The 24,304-nt window shown below is 37.3% G+C and overlaps 1 protein-coding gene across 2 annotated transcripts in view; it reads left to right on the top strand.

Moving 5' to 3' along the window:
• The window catches only part of LOC119656596 (active breakpoint cluster region-related protein), a 101,514-nt gene that overhangs the window by 30,740 nt on the left and 46,470 nt on the right, over window positions 1-24,304 (top strand). For both annotated transcript variants that reach the window (XM_038063022.1, XM_038063023.1), the window contains exon 2: window positions 4,652-5,289. In XM_038063022.1, the coding sequence (XP_037918950.1) occupies window positions 4,652-5,289 (638 nt within the window). The remainder of the gene's footprint in view (window positions 1-4,651; window positions 5,290-24,304) is intronic.

Here is a 24,304-nt window from a genome sequence, read left to right on the forward strand (position 1 = left end):
CCCCACGGATTCGTATTAGCCTCCATGCAGAGCTTCTGGTAGCATTCCCGCTTGCTTCTCCGAATGGTCAGGTGGAAAGGTCATATAACATATATCGACAATGCTTGCGGAAATGGAGGGCGGGAAAATGCTTTGGTTGATATCTGCTAGGAGTATTCCTACTACCTGCTCGTCGATCTCTGAGCAAGTTATCACTGTTACTAATTTGTTGTTTTGATTTGAGATCGAAGCGATTATCGAAGCGGTATCGCGGTAACTTTCAGAAATAGCAATTTCGACAACACATTGGATGCATGAGCTACTTCAGAATAGTAGTTTATGGTCATTCTTACCCTATTGACGCTCGATGCCGTAACTTTTGTAATCACCCCATTAGGCCTCATGATGCACGCAAGTTCAGACGTAGATTTGGCTAATTTTTTTACGTTCTATTATATCCCTATTTCACTTGTACATGTCTCAATTTCTCACAGGACCATGATCCGAAGTTTGTATGTAGGATCAGCATGGTTGAATTATTCTAATTATGCATTGCGCCGATTAATACTTTCTACATCACAATCCATGATCTTTGCAAATTTATTTGATTTTGCTGAAGTTAAGGTTAGTTGCATTATCTCAAACTCTGCTCCCTTATTTGGACTTGGGACCAGCATGTATAACTAACAGCGTTTAGAATAATCTTTCTTTTATTTTTGGAAACGCTGCCCGATTCGAGTTCTCTCTGTCCCGTTGCTAAAAGACTTGGGCAAATGTTGACCTTCCAACAAAAATATGGGAACAACGATGCTTAAGGCAAGGAAAAGTTAGATCAGTTAATGCATATCTGGTATTATTTACTTTCTTATTTTGGTGGAATAACAGTGGATTTTCAAATATAATTTTTTATTTTTTTTTTTTGACACTCCTCCCATGGTCTTATTATCAAATATCTCGATATATGTATGCATGGGTGCAGTTGATAAAACTTGGGAAATCATTGTTTTCCATTCTTCATATCCTTCTATGTAAATATATAATCGCGAGTAAACAATTTGCGTTTATACATCTTCTACGCCACCCTTTGGCCTATCTCATCTTGCTTTTACTATTGCTTGGACTGTCTTGCAGTATTTCTAGTGCTTTTGATTCCGGTTTGCTCTATCATCCGATACCAATTCCAAATTTACATAAGTTTATTTAAGACGCAGCTTCAATATACATTATACCAACAACTGGAAAATGGTGATTATAACATGATAGATTAAATCAATTCGTTTTTCGAATTAAAAGTGGCATTTAGCGGACGATGATGGTGAGCTTTTGTTGCCTTCGTTTCATGTTCATCATTTATTACTGGTGGTTTTATCTAAATTAAGCAATTCAGCATGTCATATTGAGGTGTTTTGCAATTGTTCGGTTATGTTAAAATTATGTAGTTTTTTTACGTACACCTCAGAGGAGGATTGAGCCACCTGATGAATTTCTATGCAAGGGTTTTGCATTTTGTTATCACCGGAAAAGTGCGACGTGTCAGCAAATAGTTTAACAAGTCGGGAAACCGGAAGCTGGACGCTTCAGGTACGAAAGGTTTTGTGTGTTTCTTAGTACGTAGCACGTAATATATCCATATATTATGTGAGAGTATCCACTTTCGGGTGATATTGACATTCATAGTCTTCAATTTTCAAAGAAGCAAGAAATTTGAGGTATTATAACTTTGTTAGTAATAGTGCGATTTCCACCAAACTTGGTAAGATCATGCCCTACATTATAGCCTATATCACTGCAAAATTTCATGGTATTAGGATCAACTTAAGGGGGTTTCTAACCACTTACAAAAAATTGTAGTAATATATTATTATTAACTTTATTTAAACAGATATCGGCATGGAAGGTATTTCGTAGCCCAGGCACCATATAGTGGCAGCCTCCTGATTTTTTTCAGATTTTTCGGTTAGGTAGTTTCTGAGAATGGCCCCCTTAAAAAAGTGATCACTTTAAACCCCCCGCGGTCCCGACCCTTCCAAAGAATGTCAAAACTAAGATTGGCTTTGAAAAGTACTAATTGAGACCTTTAATTTGATACCCCACATGACTATATTTGATGAAAAAAAATTTTACACCCCCCTTTTGCATGTATGGGGTCCCCCCTTAAATTCGACGTAAAAGGATGTAATTCACTGTATGCGTGAGCGTTCACACACCTTTCTACCAAATTTAGTCTCAATCGCTATAACCGTCTCCGAAAAAAATGCGTGTGACGGACAGACAGACAGACAGACAGTAAACCAATTTTAATAAGGACGAAATCCATGAGCGATACCATGACCGTGAGGATAGGTAGCGATGGGCGGGTCACCTAATCCGTATGGATGAGGATCATTCAGCCTGAAAAGTCGATAAGAACAATATCTATGGTAGAATAAGAAGACAAGGTAGACCCTGCCTGAGGTGGAACGATGGCGTAGGTCAGGACGCCAGACAGCTTTTAGGGGTATCGAATTGGTGGACCTCGGCGCAAAACCGGAATGTCTGGAGCTCTTTATTAAGGCCGACCTAGACCGGATACCGGTTGTTGCGCCGTTGATGATGATGATAATTTAAAGGGGAAGTTCATGAAGAAGGACCGGAAGAAAGCTCAACCGAAGGTCGAAGTCATTGAATCAAGAAAACTGGAGGCTAAAGACTAGTTTTACCTGTTGAGCAGACTTGAGGCAATGGGCAACTATCCTTTAGTTATGTCGTTTGGCTTCATGTAATGGACAACGATCCGGATTCATCGAATGAATTTGATATGGTCACCATGAAAATTTGTTTTGGTGAGATTAAAGTCGATTGCCCCGTTTCTGGATCATGAATAAAATTTTCATAGAGTATAGTTGTGTAAGGATATTCCTGAAAATGATATCATGAATCGAATATTCCTCAGATAGTTATAAGCATTAGCTTCTTTATCTATAATCAATTCGTTTTTCCCAATAGGAAAAACTTCAAATGCGTTTTTTCGAAATAACATTTTTGTTGTCTTTCCTCAAAATTTTAGTATTATTTAATGAAAATGTGTGCTTTCAAGACTCTCTGTTTAAAGCCTCATTTTGTATAAAAAAATATAAAATTGTTTTCTTTATACTTCAAGAATATTCAAAACTAATCCCATTAATATATTTTGTTGTAATTGTAAAATTCTGTAGTCTACATAACGAAATTTATGATAAAATGCAGCGTAATAGATGGCGGTGGGCGGGTCCTTTAATCCATATGGGTTAGGATAATCCAGCCCAGAAAGTCTATAAGGATAATATTTGTGGTAGAAAAAGAAAACGTAGTAGATCCTGCCTCAAATGGGTCGATGGCGTAGGTCAGGATGACAACAGTTTTTAGGATATGGAATTGGGGGACCTCGGCTCAAAACCGGGTGTTTACAGTTTATATTTCTAGCAGGACTAAACCGGACATCGGCTGTTGCGTCATTGATGATGATTGTAATCGCTAAAAAAAACACAAATGACTGTTGGTCATATAAAGACCTTTTTTACACATACTAAAATCAAAAACTCTTCATACCAGAAGGGCCGGCAGTATGCTTCTTATTTCCAAAATAATAAATAATTCGGGAATATCAGTTATGAAAACATTGATAAACTATGAAATTGCTAATACACAATAAAATTACTAATACTTTTATAAACACACATAAAAAGCGTCATGTGCGATACCATAAGGTAATACAATATTTATCGATGCATTACGATTTTGAAAGCGAATGGGGAATAGGGAAATATATTAGCTCGATAAAAGGTTTTATCACAATGTGTTGCTCTATACTGCAAAGAGTAGACTTCCTAGACTATTCAATTTAACGCTTTTCTGCAATGTCCTAAATGTTGACAACATCTTGATGTTCTGCTATGTGGTTTTGATTTAAATATTGCGTATGGAATTTTAATTCTAGAATGCAGATATATCGTCATTTCAATCTAGATGAAAAAGCCAATAAATATTAATTTACAAAGAAATGCCAATTCTAAAAAGCTAGCACTATACATTAGGCGAATTAAGTATGTTATCGCTGAAAAATGTCTTGTAATTCTTAACACGCAACAAATGAGTTTCTACATTTTTTGTAAAGTTACATTTTTAATTGCTTTAAGGTTATTATTTCGCAGTATTTAGTTAAATAAAAAAATGTGTTTATGACTTCGTATAGAAGAATTAGAAATAAGCTATCCAAGTATATCTACATATATCAATTTCGTGTTACTGTTGAAATGAATAAAAAATGTTTGTCATATTACAAAAAAATCATTATCTGAACACTGACATATATCTCATAATTTTCAATTTTATAACGTCCCCAAGCAAGCAATTGAGAAAAACTAAAAATAGCATGGGATGTCTAAGGAACCCCAGCTTGGTAACAACGTTCACGACAGGAACTGTTGACGATTAAATTAGAAATCTAGGTAAAGACTGAAAGTTTAAGAAATTTTCTGTTAATTTATGAGTATTCATAGAAAAATGTCAAATGGGATTCAATTTTGGGGATTCAAAATCTTGCCACTTCTATTGATGGAACTTTTAAAAAAAATATATCTCAAACGGCCTTTTCAATTTAATGATGTAACTAGAGTCTTACAATGCTGATGCTAATATCTTTATTTATTTGCAGGGCCTGTTTCGGTCATCAAGTGAAACAGTTGTGACTCGGGGTGGAGACAGAGAAAGGAGTCGTGATAGGGATAGCATAAGTCGTTTTGGACGCTACACAAAAAGCCAGCAATCGGATTCAAGTGGTGTGGCCACAATCCTAGCGGAATCGCAAGATGAACATGAAGACAAGGACGCTGGAACTGAAAAAGATTTCAGAAACATGCAAATTCAGAAGAATGGTGCTCTGAACCAATGTATTAATGAATTAACTTCAAACCGAAGACTTTCTCTTGGGGACAGTGAAAAAAATATAAACAAACAGGATAGTACATCTGCTGCAGAGAGTTCTCATTTTGTAACAGTTATTGAGGTGAAAGAATCGAAGGATGCGCAGGAAAATGAGAATAGCAGTTCGCAGAAAATAGTTCAACAAATGTCGACCAGTAGTGGTGGTGGAGATTCGAGTGAAAGCGAAGCAACCGTATCGATGGGAAGTTTTGAAAGAAAACATTCGGCCACAGCTATCGAACCGACGGCACCCCCTATGTCACCTTCGAATAGTACTTCAGTAATAGCATCAGCTTCTGGCTCACCGAGTATTTCAGCATTGCAACCCAGTGGAATAAATTCAGAAGGAAAAAAGAAAGTACCCCCTAGGTGAGTTTTAAAGTAAAATCGTAGTTTAATGAAATAATATTAAGTCGAAATTTAGTGGTAATCTGAATACAAATGTTTGTTAATAAATCTGGGACAATGGAGTTCAATAATGAGGCAAGTCGGAGACCGGAAGCTCGTCGTTCCAGGAATGAAAGGTCATCAGGACATCACCAAAATGTTTTGTTTAAGAATATTTGGGTTCACGATGTTTCCATTTATACACAGCTCGCGGTGTATCTTCTTTTCTTTTTCTTCAGCCTTTGTCCCGTTCACAAGCGGCGTCGGCTCGTCGTGATCGGCTTCGCCATTTGGCTCTATCGAATGCCTGATCTGGGTGCAATCTCGAGGCTTTCAAATCCCCATCCAGCGTATCAAGCCACCGTTGCTTAGGTCTGCCTTTTGGTCGTTTACCATCGACTTCGATGTTCAGACCAATCTTTGCAAGTGAATTCTCGTTTGCACGAATTGCGTGACCATACCATCGAAGACGCCTCTCTCGCAACTTTTCCACGATCGGTGCAACCCCATAACGATCGCGGATATCCTCATTTCGGATGTGGTCTAAACGTGTGACGCCACTAGTCCAACGTAGCATCTTCGTCTCCATTACCGCGAGACGCCGTTCATTGTCTTTTATGGTCGACCAACACTCAGAACCATAGAGAGCGACTGGACGGACGACATTGCAGTAAATTTTAGATTTGAGACGTTCGTTGATACGTCGATCACAAAGGACACCAGTTGTGGAACGCCACTTCATCCAGGTTGCGTTAATGCGTGAAGCAATTTCATAACGCAGTTCTCCATTGGCTGATAGCGTTGACCCGAGGTATTTAAATCGCTCAGTTCTGGGCAGATCACTGCCGCTGACAGTGATTGTGCCTGTTTCATGGGGATCGGTCGTCAAAAATTCAGTTTTGTTTAAATTCAATCTGAGACCGTGTTGCATGAGGCGATCATTCCATTTTTGAACAAGTTGCTCGAGATCATTTTTGCTATCAGATGCTAGGAAAACATAATCTGCATAAAGCAGTGTGTAGGGCGCTGGACGTTGGATATCCCGTGTGACGGTGTCCATAACAAGGACAAATATACAGCTCGCGGTGTATATTTGTTGAATATATCCGATATTCAATTCCTTATGGTACTGACAATTTATCTCTTAGAGACCAGTAATTTGACGCGAAAGAGACAATTTTGAACTATTATAACTTTGCTAGTGATAGTAGAATTTCAACCAAACTCGCCAGGATGATGCCCCATATTAAAGCCTATATTGCTACAAAACATAATGTACATTTTATGAATTCAGGTAGAACATAAGAGGTGTGTCCAGTAAAATGTTTAAATATAATAACATACTATTATTAAGTTTATTAGAGCAGATATTAGCGGAAAGTATTTTGTGGCCTAAGTACCACGTGCATGGATGACCATATTTTTTTCAGATTTTTCGGTTGGGTAGTTCCGGACCGTGACCGTTTCTGAAGAAAGTACGTGTGGCAGACAGAAAGATAGTAAATCAATATTAAGTGGAGAAACCACATCGGAAGGCTTATTTTCACCTACTTTTTTGAGATTTTTTTTTTTTTATTTAGAAGAATTAAAAGAAATTCAATTAAATTTAGACATTATATTAGTCATATTCCGAATAAGTTTCGAGAATTTCTTTGGAACATTTAAGCCAAAAATAAAAAAAGTCAGGAGACATTATTCTGGTGAAGGTCGAAGCTCTTTATCTGAAACGAAAAAGGTTATAATTTTGGATCACTAAATTATGGAGTATGGACCTAAATGCAGTTGAAAATTGTCAAAATTAAAAACTTTGCAGACGTTCAAAAAAATATTTCGATTTTCAACATTTTTTCCACTCATGTCATCCCAAAAGCTGGTTCATATTCTTAGTAAATATTTTGGTAAAGAATCAAACCTCCCAATTTCATAATGATTCTGAGTTAGAATTCCGGCAAATGTGGAAAACGTCATTTTGAGAAAATGCGTTTGATAAAACATAAGACATAAAGCGACTACCGCTTGAGGACATGAAGCAACTACCGCCTGCGCACTCAACTCTACACGCTAATCGCTCAGTTCTATTCCCATAAAATCTAAAGGAAAACGAATTTCACTTTGAAATTTCTGCTGCGTATTCTAGGATAACTAAGCTAACGATTTTTGTATAGATCGTTAACTTAGCAATTCCTCTAGAGTCCCTTTAGATTTTATGAGAGTAGAATTGAGCGCTTACTGGTCCGTCTATCGCATACAATTCGTTTAATTATTTGTGACAAAATTGAATGAAAGTATAAGGAAGGAAATAATAACCGATTGTTTTGAAATCTTAATATGATTTCAGTGGAATCTTAAATTAAACGAAATATTTTTTTTATATTTTTTTCTTGCCAGTCCTCATTTATTCCTTGGAGACGGGTTCTTAGCAAGAGAAATTACGAACTCTTGGCCACGTTCAAGAGAAGAATCCCCTGAAGAATTTTTGGCCCCCTACATGAGGATGGACGATTCCCTAGCCTACATAACGATGACATCTATGAGCGATACGATGACCGTCAGGTTGTGGATAAAATCCGGCTCCACAGGTAGCGATGGGCGGGTCATGCAATCCGTATAGATGAAGGCGATCCAGCCTGAAAAGTCTATAGGGACAATATCTATGATAGAAAAAGAAGACGAGGCAGACCCTGCCTGGGATGGAACCATGACGTAGGTTGAGACGCCGGACAGCTTTTAGGGGTATCGAATTGATAGACCTCGGCACAAAACCGGAATGTCTGCAGTTCCTTATTAAGGCAGACTTTGACCGGATACCGGTTATTGCGCCGTTGATGATGATGAAAGAAAAAGCTTCGTCAGCTTGGCCGAACGTTTACGCTGCGAAAGTTGTGCTGGTATTTGGTAGGACCAGGTCGGTGTTATTAATTATGAGTTGTTGAATCCGAACAAAACCATCACTGGTGAAAGATATCGACTTCAGTTGATGCGACTGAGCCGAGTACTGTGCAATAAATGGCCACGATACGAGCAGAGGTAGGAAAAAGTGATTCTACTTCAAATGTGAAGTCCTACCGTCTGATCAATACTTGATCCATTCGGTAGCACATGGTCTAACTGATCAGCACTTCCAGTCATATGAAGACATGAAAAAATAGCCTAATTGTGTGCAGGGATATGCCACAACTTGCAAAATAAAGTTTCATTTTTTCATCAACTTCTCAGATAGAAAAACAATTGCTGGATAAGAAAATAAATTAGAATATATGTCCACGCTGATTGATTGTGAAAACAAAATTATAAACTTATTTTGTGACATTTTTCTCACGGCCAACTATTAAGCCTCATGGCCACCCACTCTCTTTCTGGCCGTCGGTGCGCTCGAAGGGCTCCTAGCATCACTCCGCCACTATGAAGATACGATGAATAAGAATGCTTTAGACTTTTTGAAATTGTGATACTCGAATGTATTAAAACATTTATCGAGTTTTTACAACGCTTCTAAATCTTTAAAATCAACTTTCGCCAGCAACATTAACAACACGCCTCTACATTCGTTTGCACAAATCTCCGACTTATTGCCATGGTTAACTGATTACAAGCTTCCAGGGCCAGCAACAAAAGTATACTAAAGAGTCATGAATGGGTTAGTCAACGAAATTCGGGAAAAGCCGAAATGATTATTTTGTTAGTGAAGATGTATCTGAAGATAATAGGCGCTTCGTTTAGGCAATTTCCCTGCTGTTCACAAGAAGAGCACACTCAGAGTATAGTTGAGTGATAGTAAGTGATTTGCCTTTCTGGTGTACTAGCTGTATTATTTCTTGAAACAGCAGTGCGAACCATGAAACCTACATATGATTAGTAACTAGAAGAAGATCGAGCAGAGAGCAGGCTGGTTTTCACTGTAGATCTTCCTACATGGAGCACATCATCATCCTTCGGAGCATTTTGGAGCAATGTCTCATCGATTTTGGGAAGGCTTTCGACAGCGTGAACAGGGAGTATATCTGAAATGTTTTTCGCTGAATGAGCATTCTAATAGTTATTGTTAGAATAACTTATGATGATGCAAACGAGTCATCGCTTTCTTCCTATCTGTTTCAACGGGCAGAACATCGAGGGTTTCGATCAAATTATCCATCTTGAAAGCGTTGTTTCTGCCAGCAATAGCACCGAGCTGATATCAACGGACACATTAACAGTGCTAGGTCTCATCCATCATCAAGTTGGGGTTGTTCCACGCCTATATTCTCTCCGTGTTTTTATATGGGAGCAGCAACTAGAAAGTGACCATGGGTGTTACTCAAAAAGTCCAAGACGTTATTAACACTAGTCTCAAAATCTCAAAAGAAGACGTTTGTCCGTATACGATCCAATGACTGGTAGATGTGTTGATTAAAGGGTAGAAATGGCAGTGGATAGGTCATTCTTTAAGATAGGACAACGAATGCATTACTGATTATGCCATGCAATCGAACCCACTTTCAGAGAGGCTGGAGAGTTGTTCGCCCTAGAGTCGCACGGCGCGGAAAAACGCAGGAGGAGTGTATTACCTTATAATATATTATTATGGAGCGGACCAACACATTTCGCTCTATCAATTATTATTTGTTTTATTCATAAAACAAGTGGGAATACCGGAAGCTGGCTAAACTCCAGAATTATGTCTTATATTATCGCTTATATTGATGGCAAATTTTGTACTTCTAAGATGAATTTAAGGGGTTAGATTTCTAAAATATGCCAGTGTAGGAATGAGATTTATTTTGAGGTCTAGATTTTGTATAGGCGCACGAGGTTTTTCTCAGATTTTTAAGAGGTTCTGAGAGAGAGACCTATTACACTTACATTTTGAGCACTTACTCCCTTTTGTTTCAACTAATATCTGAAGTAGGATCAGTTTCGAAAAATACTAATTAGCCCTTTCATTTGAAACCACATGACTATATTCTGTGAAAAAAAAAATTTACATATCCCTTTCATATATATGCAGACTCCCTCCTTAAACTCAACACAAAATGGCGCCACTTGTTGTATGTAAAAAGGTTCACAGACCACATGTTTTCACCAAATGTCGTGACAATAGCCCCAGTCGTTTCCAAATACAGACACATTGGATCGATTCTAGCGATTCTAATAAAGTTTTGTTTTCCCCAAAACCTTAAAAAGGAGTGTGTTTCCAACTCTTCTTCTGGCAAATTACTTCAAAGCTTTTTGGTTATCGATTGCTCGATTGCAACGTTGTTTCTGAAAACGATGCCCGTATAAACGGGTTCACTTTTCTAACAACATATTTATTTTGTTCAATCTTTCTAAATAGTTTTCAAATCTTAGAGCTAATATTCAATTGTACTCCTCGCAACTATTATAGAATACATTATTCAAAAAGTAATATTACAGATTAGTCTGCATGTTGTGTATGAATGTTTGGTTTTATTTACATTCTAGAATATTAATTTTTTTTTATCGACTGACACTAGGTTATTGTAGGAGTCTCCTAGCTAAGGGGTTAGGATTAGAAGCTAACCTTGTACCTTGTACTTCGCCACCTCGAAAGAGATCTCCTCTCTTACTATCGCAATTTTAGTCTCTATGGATGTTTTAATTTCTCATATACCAAGGTGCATTATGGCGGCTTTGTAGAACAGGCGTTTGCAGTCGAGTTCCAGCTTATTTTTTTTATGTAGGAGCCAATACATATGTAGTTTTTGCTCTCAGCTTCATTTGCATTGCATGCGTCTCAATATATTTTCTCTACGTTAATAGTCCTTCCAAGTGCAAGCCGAAGTACTTTACCTTATTCAGTTGAATGGTAACTACACCATTGACTGAGACATTTCCGCTTTGTAAGCCACTTTGGAATTGTAATTTTTTTTTTATGTAACCTGAGGATTGTTCTGGATATTTCAAATGGCAGTGTCATCTGCAAACGTTAAAGTTATCAGGATACAATCAGTTGTTAGATCCGAGATATAGATTAGGTAGAATGTAGGTTCGAGGGTACTGGCTTGAGGGACCCCAGCTTGGATGTTGTACTTGCGAGACGTGGAGCTTCCACAAAACAGTACTGGAAGTAGCTCCTTTATTTTAAAAATCGGAATTTCGCATCACACTTTGTCGAAATCTTGCGCCACATACAAAAAAACGCTGAGCAATACTTTGTAGTGAACTCAGGAATCTGAGAGACATTCCTTTGAACTTGTTAGATTGTACCATGCTTCTCTCGAAAGAAATTGGTCCAGAGGAATTACTTTGTTTCCCACTAGACGTGGTGAGATTTTTGAAAGTAGTAGTTTTTCGCACACCTTTGCGAGGATGGGTAGCAGACTTATGGACCCGTGGAATGCAGCCTGCGTTTGATCCTTCCCACATTTTGGAATCATTGTAACTTCTGAAACCTTCCAAGAATTGGGGAAATACGCGAGACATAGAATTGTATTGAATATGTGAGTCACATTTTTCCCGTGATTAGGTCATGTCCTGGAGCTTTCTTTGGGTCCACTTGTTCCTTGAACACTCCAGAAATTTGTTTGGCTCTAAATGAGAAGCTTCCCTTTGGCATGGTGAAAGGTGTTTTTGGAAGTCTTGATTCTATCAGTGGTTAGTGGGAGAGGAATACATTTTTTAGGTGTTTTACAAATGCCGCCCTTTTTTCGGGATCACTTTTTGACCAGCTGCCGTCTGCTGATTTCAGTGGTGATTCGCATTGAGAAGCTCTGTTCAACTTTCTTGTAGCTTTCCACAGGGAAAATCAGTTGGTGCAGTAGGCGACAAAGTAACTTTTATTTCCATTGATCTTTAAGAGCTTTATGGAGCAGTCGACTTGCTCTGCCCAATTGTTTTTTTTCGGTTTGGAGATCTGTGAGCCTGTCATTTTCTTCCCAACTTGCACTTTACTTGGATCAGCTGCAATATGTTATGCGATGTACTATTTTTATGGAAGATTAGCGATACATGGGCGTCGAATAGAGAGCTGTGCAGCCACAGTCATTAGTTCGTTGAACTTCAACTTCTATATCACCTCCGGTTTCCAATAAAGTTTTGATTTGCAGAAATTCAACCAGTTCGTTGATTTGGTTGTTAGATGCCTACTTGTATCGGTTGTTGTACGAGGTACGCTCACAAGTGTTATAATGACGGGCGAGTGATCTGACGACTCACGTTCGTATCAACTCCGGCCTTACATTTTTAGTGTCACCAAAGTTAATTAGATCTTCGGATGTCTGAGGAGCCAGTTTCTACTTTGGAGGACAGTAGATTGCAATGATTGTTATCTCGCTGGCCCACTCCAGTCATTGGATTGAAGTTGCTTAGAGGTAGTTTTACAGTAATTTTCTAGAATATGATGTTTAATGAGCTTTCTCTTCCGAATGCTCAGCGTCATAGAAGCATACTTGGCCTGGAATTTTTCACCCTTCAAAGCTTCTTTAATCTCTTACAAATCCACCCCTGTTTCGATCCCTTTTAGCATTACTGCAATGTTCCTGGAGGGTTTCAAACAGGTTTACTATAAATAAATGATTTCGAAGTTATAGTCATACATATTGTACGATGGAAGACTATATTATAATAATTTAGTTCGAAACCTGGCAGATTTGAATGGAAAAATTTATAATTGATCCACGCTACTGCTTTACAATCAAGTTTGAACACATTTGAAAAGGAAGATTTTTTGCATCTGATACTTTACAGTTGCCAAGGAAAAATGTAACCAAAGAGAGCTATTGATGATCATTCAACACTTTTTGAAAAGCATTTTCATTACCCGACGTGGAAATGAGATAACAATGTCTCTCTGATTTAGCATAGTTTTTGATGATGTAAGAAACTATAACTTGCTTGGACCGTTCAAAGAAGTGTATAACCAAAATAAACCCACTTCATTACATCGCTGAGTTACGTATATGTTTAGCTATTTCAACGGTAATATAAGACAACTGAGTGAACGAATAATCGAATAGTAGGTACTGGTGCATTAATATAGACAGCAATACAAACGTGGGCATGGTAAGCATGACCTAGTCAGAGCCTCATTTCTCTTTAGCTGAGTTGGAATGAGACATCAAAATTGTTATTCGCATATGTTTAAATGTATATTGTACTTCAGCTTGGAGCTATCCGCATTAAATAAGCGAAAGTATGTACCGTTACGGACGTTATGATTGTAATAACCAGAAATAATGTAAATAATAATAAGAGAGATTATGCAGATAGAGTAACTAAGCTAATGAAAATAAGATGGTTGGTTTCTGTTAGATAATAACATGCATGTGCCTATGCTTACATTGGACCATACATACAAAATCGGCATATACGCTTGATAAAGAAAATTGAAGACCAACTAATTTTTCAAAGTTTTAACAAAAGTTAAAAGTAAAATGCTAGCTATCACCACTTGAGAAAAATTACAAATTCCTATTGAATCACTGCCAAATAATTATAAGTCTAGTAACCATTTGAACTATTAAAATCTGGTTGGTTCAATTTGTTTTTTGTCTAAGATTAAACAATTTTACTAAACATACCTTTAATCAAGTTTCGTAATTCTATTCGCTTAGAATGCATTTTTGGTTTCAGCTTCTTTTTATTAGTAGTCAGAGACAACAACTGAAGTATCGGCAAACATGGAAGAAAAAGTGGGTGCAATTCATCGGGAGAGACCACATAAGGAGGTTTTTAGAATCGATTATTTTTATTGCATAGATTGTCAACTTAGCTATCCCAGAATACGTTGCAAAAATTGTTGGGGTAAAAAGTGAAAATCGTGTTCCTTTAAGGCCTTCCTCCACGGTCAATTGACCGGAGGCCTGAACGTGGCTGGGATGCGGCTGGTTGCTCAGTTTGGACGGAAAGGGAATAAGGCAAACCGGCACGTGTGTGCGTTTATGCGCCATGTCAACGGTTGTCCCACACAAGCCGTTTAGGCACTGATCGAGGCCGATACGTGGATAGTGTTTTCAGTCCAACAAGCGGCCGGATGGACTGTAGACTGTTCAATGGTGACTGACTGCCTGTCTGACTTTAGATTTCATGGGCGTAAAACCGAGCGATTATCGACTATAGGCTCATGCCCTAATGTCTAGGAGGTAGTCACTGTATGTCCTTACGTAATTTAGTAATGATATGATAATAGCGTATTACTTGACATCAATTCTTTCTGGGATTGCCTTTGTATTTGTTGCAATTGTATTTTGTTTATAATTGAGAATGAGAAATATCTTCCAACATTTTTTTCTTAAACGCGTTTTTCTCAGAATGACTTGTTTCACATTAGCGGGAATTCTAACTCAAAAGGTAATAAATCGATCATTATGAAATTGGGAGGTATGATTCTTCACAAAATTACGAAAAATATGAACCAACATTTGGGATGATATCATACTTTAAGAGTGCAAAAGTTTTAACTTTGATTATTTTCACCTGTATTGAGGTTGAGTTTCGTAGAATATAAGTTAGTTATGCAAAATTAAAAACTTTTTGCTTACATAAAAAAATTTGAGTCGCAGTTAGATAGCTCCAGTTATGACCTTCAGAGGACTGATGCCGCGTAACTTTGTTATTTTTTGCTTAAATCATTCTCAAAATTTGTTCGACCTATGACTGATATAATGTCCAAATTCGATCGAATTCCAGTTCATTCTTTCCACCAAAGAAATCTCAAAAAATTAAAAGGAAATAAGCCTTCTAATATCTTTTCCTCCATTACGAAAAATACGTGGCCAGGAACCGAGGAAATTACAGCCGATTTGATTAAATATAGAGGGGACTAACTACCGAAGCAATTCATCAACTTATGCTCAAGGTTTGGGACAGTTAATCAAGTCACTAATGGCGAGGCATCTTCCTTGTGTGTACATAGAAGTACAGAAATATAGAAGTATCACGTGACAGAGTTCCATCTATAAGATGTCCTCCGCTATCTTGCTAGGCCGGATAGCACCATACGCCCAGAACGTCATCGGCCCATAACAAAGAGGTTTCAATCCAAGCCAATCAACAATCATATTTTGGAATAATATGGTCGTCAGTTACACCATCTCTTCATCGATTTCAAGATTCAATTATTATCTTAGTTCGTGACCATGGATAAGACTTGAATCTATGAACCAACTCGAAGGACCATTCACCAAAAACTCTCCAGGAAGGAATCGTAATAATTGATTATGATGGGAAAAGGGAAAAGAAAAATGGCGAGGCAAATTGCAGCTCGGATTATACGAAGTGGCGATGGATGACGTTCGCAAATCGGATTTCACTTGTCCAGATCGTCGCGGATAGATACTCGTTCTCAGCTTTTTAAGAACTTACCAGAAAGACTTGGCTAATGAACTATCATGGGTTTTCCAATAGATGTGATTTCATTGGAAAATACTTTGGCAGCACTTGTGTACGTATTTTTGACAGACGGTTAAACGCAGTATTTGACGTTTTATTTGTCGCAATAAAAATTGGAAAATTTTGTTCCACCAAACAGCATTACTTTTTTGTTATAATTTAAAGAAAAGTGGAGCTGACAGTCATCGTTTGCTTGTTGAAGTTTACGCTTCAGCGCAGCATGTTCACATGCTCCAGAGGATAGTACCTGCGGAAGATGAGTTAGACAATTCAAAGAGGGCCTTTATGATGTTGAAGACAAAACTGTCCGAGAGCACCAAAAACATTCAAAATCGAAGAACTTGAATCATTACTTGAGGAAATGTTGATCAATCAACTCTTGCCAAAAGTTTAAAAGCAATAGGAATGCTTCAAAAAGCTATGTATTGGGTCCCCCATGAATTGGAGGACAGATCCATCGAACGTCGAAAAATCATTTGTGAAATGCTTCTTCAGCAACAACAAAGAAAGGGTCTACCTGTAATTGATATTATAGGAACTACAATCACCCTCTCAAAACGCAATCCCATTCGCAAGCCATTGGTTCATAGTTCACCTTCTTCTTCATGTATTTCCGTCCAAGGAGCGACAACAGGTCTGGCTTGTTTGGAGGTATATGGCGATCAGTTAGATCATCCCGTCAAAATACATGATGCAATGCACGGAACTAGCGAGTACTTCTTGCGACCCGTGATCAGCCTGTGATTGTATGCGAGGTTTTAATGAATCGCCTTACATACTTGTCTACCCGTGTATTGGCACCGGTGCCATAACCGTGCATCCAGAAATGAGATGGTTCAATGCCTTTAACGACGAATCGTAAGCTCCAGTGGTGGTGACTACGCGTCGTGAATGGCGTGCATAAGTCCCTCCATTTCAGCAAAGCGCTCCCCAACAAACGACATCTGTTCGATAAATGGCTGCCAAAGGCAATTTACGTGTTTGTCGTGCATTGTCTTCAACTTCCATTGATCGATACGCTTTTGGTCTGATTTCATCCCACTCAGGGGATTGACAGATCATTCCTAAGTACTTGCAGAAGTCCCGCAAGTGGTTCGTAATTACTTTTACGGATGGCTTAGGTTCGACATTTGTCTAGAGCAAATTTCTTTCGAATGTTAAGGGTGGACATGCCTGCAATTCGCAACAGACTCCTAAGGTGGTTATCAGTAACCCCATACAGCTTGATATCATCTATTATTATTATACTATTTATAACTTTATTTGAACAGACATCGGAAGGGCTATTCATTGTCTGGGGAAGTTTAGACTTTAAACTTAAATAAATACATTCCAATTAATGATAATGTTTTCTCAGCTTCTCACAACAAAGCTGATCTCGAAAGACTCGTTTAAAAGTACCTATAGAACGATCTTCTCGTGTAGTACTTTTACTACGTTTTGGTGACCAATGACACTGGCAATATTAGAGGCGAGAATTAATCAATCTTAGTATCTCTCTCTCGCTCAACCAATGATGAACTGCGCCATGAATTTGGTGACGCGAAATCAGTACCTTAGATTTATCCGAGCATCGAGGTAGATGAGAAACGACCCAAAGGTCAACCGAAACAATAATTTTGAACTCTATTCCGAAGAATCGCCCCAGTAAACGGGACAAAGACTAAAAAAATTCCAATTCTTGCCCAAACTACTGCTTGAAAATGGAAGATATTTTCGTTTGTAAGAAGAATGAAGAGTAAATAACGAACAATTGCTGGCAGAAGCGGACGAATTGTTTCGAGACTAACATTTAAGATGTCAAAATATGCCCCTTCCATTTCGGAAAATGATTTTGTTATTTGTGTAATTGTAATATAATTATAATATATAAGCTACTTTCTATTTCTGTTGGAAAACTGGGTGAACGCTTTCTTAAAAAATTGTATAAAAATCTGAGCGAACAAATGGAATACAACCAGTTAAAAATGACAATTACGAAAGAAGAGATTTTCACTGAAGTTAAAAGAAATGTAAACGAATTGGAGTAGTGGCCTTATCTGTATTTTTCGTAATTGAAACTATTAGTACAGAAAGCAAGACATCTGAAATTTCATAGAACTCGATTCTTAATGAAACTACCTAAGTGGAAAGGGAGAGTATGATGTAGTAACACTGAATCTTATGTTAGGCAACGACTCGTGGTTAATCTATATACTTAACGATATAGCAATCATAAACATGCCTACGCAAGCATTGAACAAAGCAACAAGTATGTATATAAGTGAAGAAATTATGTTTCGCAGTGAATCTATGCATGAAGAGTTACCTCAATTGCTACCTGAATTGATTGAAATGTGTTTGATTGAGTATAGCTTTCCAATGAATATTATTTTTATTATTTATTTGACCGGAAACGTAATATAGCCGTTTGCCATGATATAACTTCAACGCGATTGTGCGAAGAATAAAAAGAAGATGATACTAATACTTAGTGCATACGTGAACGGATTGCAAAGTAGGATGTCTTTCTCCGATATATACATTGTTAATTAACTATAAATTATATATGTACATTCGGATTTTTTTGAGGTTTTGTGTAACAGAATTCTATTAAAATCGGTTTACTGTTAATATGTTTCTCTGTCTATTTCTGTCAAACGCATTTTTCTAAAAAAAAAATTGGTAGACATGAAAATTGAAACTATACGCATATAGTGATTGACATAATGTTAGCTGGATTTGGGAGAGATCCATGATACTGGACTTATCTAAAAATATCATAGATCGTAATATACATCCATTTCCGAAATTTGTTACCGTTACTGTTATACTACCATATTTCGTAGATTTACTGAAAACTGCTCAAGAGATATTACAAAAAAAAGACGTTTCAATAATTTAGAAGATAATTTTAGTAAGTTTAATGGAAACACAATTGTTATTAGCAAAGTTATAACAAATCAAATTGGAGTTATTGAATGAAAATCTGAGATATCATGGAACATCAGTTTCAACTTAAGGCTATCATAAAGACGAGATGCATTCCTAAGGCGATCCTTCTATAAATGGAATTTATCTTGCATGCCCGGACGACCAAGTGCTTACAGCACCAGGCGGGCGCTAACTCACTAGTGACAGAGGGATTTGTATCGTGACTGGATATCGATTGTAGTCGGTTCAGTTGTGAATGAGTACCTGAGTCAATCCAGAGTAATAAACACGGGCGAGCGCAATGCACATTGCCTCCTACACGGAATTCTAGTTCTATAATAGGTACACTAAAGTTTTGAATGAAGTGCTTTAACATACTTCAAGGCCTTGATCCAATTGGATTGTTGCATCAACGATTATTAGTATCTTGCATTGCTAGACAGCTGTACGGAGTTCAGGCATGCCTTCGATATTTGGCATCATCCAAGGTATCACCTCAAGATATTTGATTACTAGTTTTGAAGTGACGATATGGTTTTCTATTCTTTTGGAAAAAAATGATGGAAAAAGATGTGTTTTTAGCATGTTTTCGCTTGCGATCAGTTCAACTCAACATTCGCGAGATACTTTGTAACTGCAATCACTATCGTTTGCTTAACCGCCTACTGATGTTCCACAAATATAGGTCCCACACAAAATGCTGTTGAACACCCGCGAAAACATTAATAATTTACGAAACAGTTTTTAGATTTGACATCGGTTGTAAAGTAGGCGATTTGGGGGCCAAAAATACAAACTTGATGTGCGACAGGACTGATTTTCAGAAAATAATTAACCGAAAAATATCAAGATGCTTCTCATATCGATATCTGTTCAAATAAAATTAATTATAGTATATTATGTTTTCGAATTTTGCTGGAAACTACGGTTACAAGATTTGCAAATACAAAGTACAATATAATATTGAAAAGCTCGAAGTGAATATTGTGACATATCAAATTATGTACAAGCGGAATCGTCGTGCAACGAAATATCCTCACATACGAAATACACAAACTTTCATATCTGAAACGCGGAATTTCTGCTTTCCGAATTATTAAGGCCAATTTTCAGTCACAATGCAATTAGTAGAGTGTTTTTCAAATTGTGATTTCTCAGAAATATTCTTCTTCTTCAGCCTCTTTCTCGTTCAGGAGCAAGTCAGTCGAAATTGTATGATCTGGATCCTCATCAAATTACAGTAAAAGCTAGTGTTTGATTGAAAGATTTAAAAAAACATGCATTTTTTTTCACAAAATGGTGGAGAAGTAAATGGTTCGATTTTTCACTAGAAAAGGTTGTTTTTGGGCTATGAAATGGTCATTTTTATCGAAAAAAATCGAACAATTAAACACTATATTTTTATGTATTGAAAAAGATTGCCAAAATTCAAAAAGATCGGTTCAATAGTTTCCGAGTAATTTTGGTCACCGGTTTTAAACATGTCGTTTTCTAGAAGACGGTGTTTAAAATTTCAACTTCAAACCGTTTACGGAACGGATTCTTCTGTTTCGACGATCATTTCTCAGTCAATTTTATTCGGATTGACTGGGAAAATTTAAGGACGTATTCTCAGATAGTTATGCTTGAAAAACATGCAATAAAACAATCGGTTTTTTTTAAAGTCGCAAGTGGGGTTAACCCCTTAAGAGCAAAGATTACGTCAATAGCCCGAGGAGTATAGCCGTGGATATCATGATTGCATGCAGCGAAATGAAAGACATAGTCCTATAAAAAAAAACTGTATAAAAAACGCAATTTTGGCATTCAGGACTTCATTAGACTCATTGTACTTTTCCTATCTCTTTTGAACAACTTGTATGTTCGTGTGGGTATATTGAATGTTTAGTAAGTGGGAGAAATGTTGATAATATCAATGATTCGGAATTAGTGTTGTTCAATCCAGTCAAGAATATCAGCCCTTCAGTTGAATCCGACGAAGCAGGCGTATTTAAATATAAATTTGATCATCACTACTCTTAAAGCCAACACAGTGATTAACTATTATTATCTGTCTACCCACGCAAATAATTCATATTAAAAAATGGACACTTGTAAACATTTCTTTTTCACACTGGATTTATTCCTGGTCTTGCATTGATACTGCCAGTAGAAACACGTTTCGTCAAAACATACAAATGTATCTAAGATTTGATTGCATACGTTCGTTTTTATTAGGAGCAATATGTAGACGCAGATGAAGACACGGTAAAACGTGAATATGTTTAAATGTTCCTATGAGCTTCGCAAGCATCCAATTGAGATAGTGTCTTTAAAGACAACTAATTATTCATGCTGTTAATCAGGGTTAGTAAAGGCAACGCGTTAGAAATGTCGCTTGCAGTTACCTTCCCAGGAATGATACTGTTACTACTAAATATTCCTATACGTAAAAGCCCCCTTCTCTATCGATATTTTTCTTTTTCGGAACTCGATTTGTAGTTGTGAGAATAAAATTTGTTGACAAATATGTATTTTATCTTCACGTCATTATGGATTACTCTTGAGGGAAGCAATATGGTGGAAGATAATGAAAAGTGGTGTGCATTTCCAAATTGTATTATGGCTGATATGGTTGGACGTGAACACGTGCAAATCACTGGATATTGGAATAGAGTTTAACGTTGTATATATCGTATTTGATAAGGTAGTTATAAAAATAGTAATAAACAAATAGTATTTGGTAAACAATAATTTATTTGCTTGTTTATTGATCATATGCAAGAAGACTACACACAGGAGGTGAAAGCAGTGAAAAAAGGCAAGACAAAAAATGAATCATCTGGTTTGAGGCCGAGTCAGGATCGCAGTGCGTTCTGCGCAAATATTAATTTATCTGTGTCATATTTCTATAGAACTTCTGTGTACGCCAATCCATGTAACTAAGCAACCAGCTATAAACAACCAATACATACATATATACATACAATAGGAAATTGATATCAATATTATTCGGATCGTCGAATTCTACGATTGGTGTTGGCACCAAACTGGAAAATTTCTAAATCAAACGCGGCCAGATACACTAACACCATCACACACATGGGAACCAATAGCAATGATGATGCGGAGAACGCAACTGCGTTCCTGATTAAAAAAAAGCCACGCCGATCGAATGCTATATTTTTTGCCCGCAAAACTTCAAGGCTTGCTAGTCAGTGTCACCTCTTGATCATATGTTGTTTTATTTTGACACATAAGGGATTATTCCAGTGTTAATTTTTTCCCGATTTTTTTCTTACATATTTTGATAGATAATACGTTCAAGAATCGTTGTAAAATATTATACATACAATAAATAATAACAATCATTAGCCCGACAATTCAATTGGATCTGAGGCTGGAAGTACACCACTTCAAGAGGTATACCTTAAGAGGCAATGTGGCCAGTATTGCGGTTGACCGGGATTATTGTACCCTGGTTTGATTTAGATACTCATTCATGTTGAGTCGACTGGTATCCGACATCCAGTCGCGATACAAATCCGTCTGTCACCAGTGAGATTTGAATCGCGACCTTTTACTATGACAGTCTAGCGTTCTGACCACTGAGTAACCCGGACACTGCCATACAGTAATAAAAGCATTTTCTCAAAAACATGTTTTCCGGTGCACGAGGTAGCATAATTTTTTTTACAAACTTATGACATAATTAACGACTACACGCAATTAGACAAAAATATAAAATTTTGGAAATTGAGTGCATTTTCTCCATTACCAATATAACAAAAATCGAATCGAGTACGCTGTGTTCAAAAGCTGGCCAAATTGCCAAAATTTAAAATTCATGGTGCTTTCAGTTGATTGAAGTACATTGAATTGGTAGCAGATCGCTTGGAAAACTTGAGTACTACCCCGTGCGATTCGCATTTCGTTGTGTTCTTACACGACAACATCTGGCCGTTTCGGACGCCAAAAGGCGAATTGTAGTTTGTAAGGAGGAGTTTTTATATGTCCGAGAAAGACTTCGCAGATTAGAGAAAAATTACTCGATAGTGTGATGTTTCCTTAAACTTTATAAACATACAGGAAAGAAGGAAAAGCAAGTCGGGATACCGGAAGCTCCCGCTTCGGGTATAAAGGTTTTGTGTTCATCTTATGTAAAAATTTCAACGCACATTTTTCTATCCGTATATAAGTACAAACCCAACATAATCCTTCATATTTTTCCAAACTAGACATATATAGATATTCTCCTCACCCTAAACAAACAAACTACGTATTTTCGAATACTGTACATATATATTCGCGAATACAAATTGATCGTATCCATATTTCCGATTTGCTTCGTCCACAAAAGTTTACATATGTACATATATAATAATAATAATAATCGTTGGCGCAACAATCCATATTGGATCAGGGCCTTGAAGTGTGTTAGAGCACTTCATTCAAGACCGTAACGGTACACTACAGAACACTGTAGGAGGCAATGTGGTCAGCATTGCGCTCGCCCGAGATTATTACCCTGATTTGACTCAGGTACTCATTCACAGCTGAGTCGACTGGCATCCGACGTCAAGTCACGATACAAATCCCACTGCCACCAGCGAGATTTGAACCGCGGCCTTCCGTATGACAACCCAGTGCTCTAACCACTGAGCTATCCGGACACATATAGTACGTACATTAAACACGACTGGTTTAATATACATATATATCTATCTGAATTAGACACTACCCGCACGCATATACAATATACCTACAGACACACATGTTTGTTTGGAGTAATTGATATTCACATGCAAATGACTAAAAATCTAAAACAATATAATTCTTTGGGACCCTATTCATGTGAACTTACTTCGTTGTGGTATTGACGAATTGATATGGGATGATGACGTCATACACGTTGTAGAATGCACGAAATTCACAAAAAAATGGGAAAGTTTCACCCTCCATAACTTTGTTATTAATAATTGGATTTTCTTCAAACTTGACGAAATTGTGCACTATGTTATCCCTTATACCTATGCCAAATTTTGTACTTCTGGGATGGACATAAGGGTGGATGCCGGATAAATTTCTAAAATGTGTGGTATCCTATTATTAACTTTATTTGCACAGATATCGGAACCGGATGTATTAATATTTTGAGGCCTAGATTTTGTAAAGATGTACCACTACGATTTTTTCAGATTTTTCGGTTGCATAGGTCCTGAAAACGAGAACTGCTACACTTTTTGGAAGTCATTTTTGGAGCCCTAACTCGCCTATGTTTCACCCAATATCGAATATGGAACCAGTTTTGAAAAGTACCCTTTCATTTGATATCCCACGTGGCCACATTTTATGAAAAAAAAAAAATTTGCACCCTCACATGTATGGGGAGCCCCCTTAAACTTAAAATAAAATGACGCCACTTGTTGTATGTAAAGGGAACAACAGGTCACACGCTCTTACCAATTTTCGTGACAATCGGTCCAGCCGTTTACGAATAAATCGGGTGTGACAGGCAGACAGACAGACGGACAGACATCGACTCCATTCTAATAAGGTTTTGTTTCACAAAAAACCTTAAAAAGATCATGACTGTAGGAAAATAAGTGTCTTTGAATTAGATTTGAAACGGCTGCAGAAATTAGAGGAATCGAGCTCATGCAAGTTGGGAAGTACGAAACGGGATACGGAAGTGCGAAAATACTGATGCTGGATGACCGTGTAAATGTGTCCAAACATAAGGAAATTCTGCGGGACAGTTTGGTTGTCATTATTG

The sequence above is a fragment of the Hermetia illucens genome, chromosome 5, assembly GCF_905115235.1.
Source record: "Hermetia illucens chromosome 5, iHerIll2.2.curated.20191125, whole genome shotgun sequence".
NCBI lineage: Eukaryota > Metazoa > Arthropoda > Insecta > Diptera > Stratiomyidae > Hermetia > Hermetia illucens.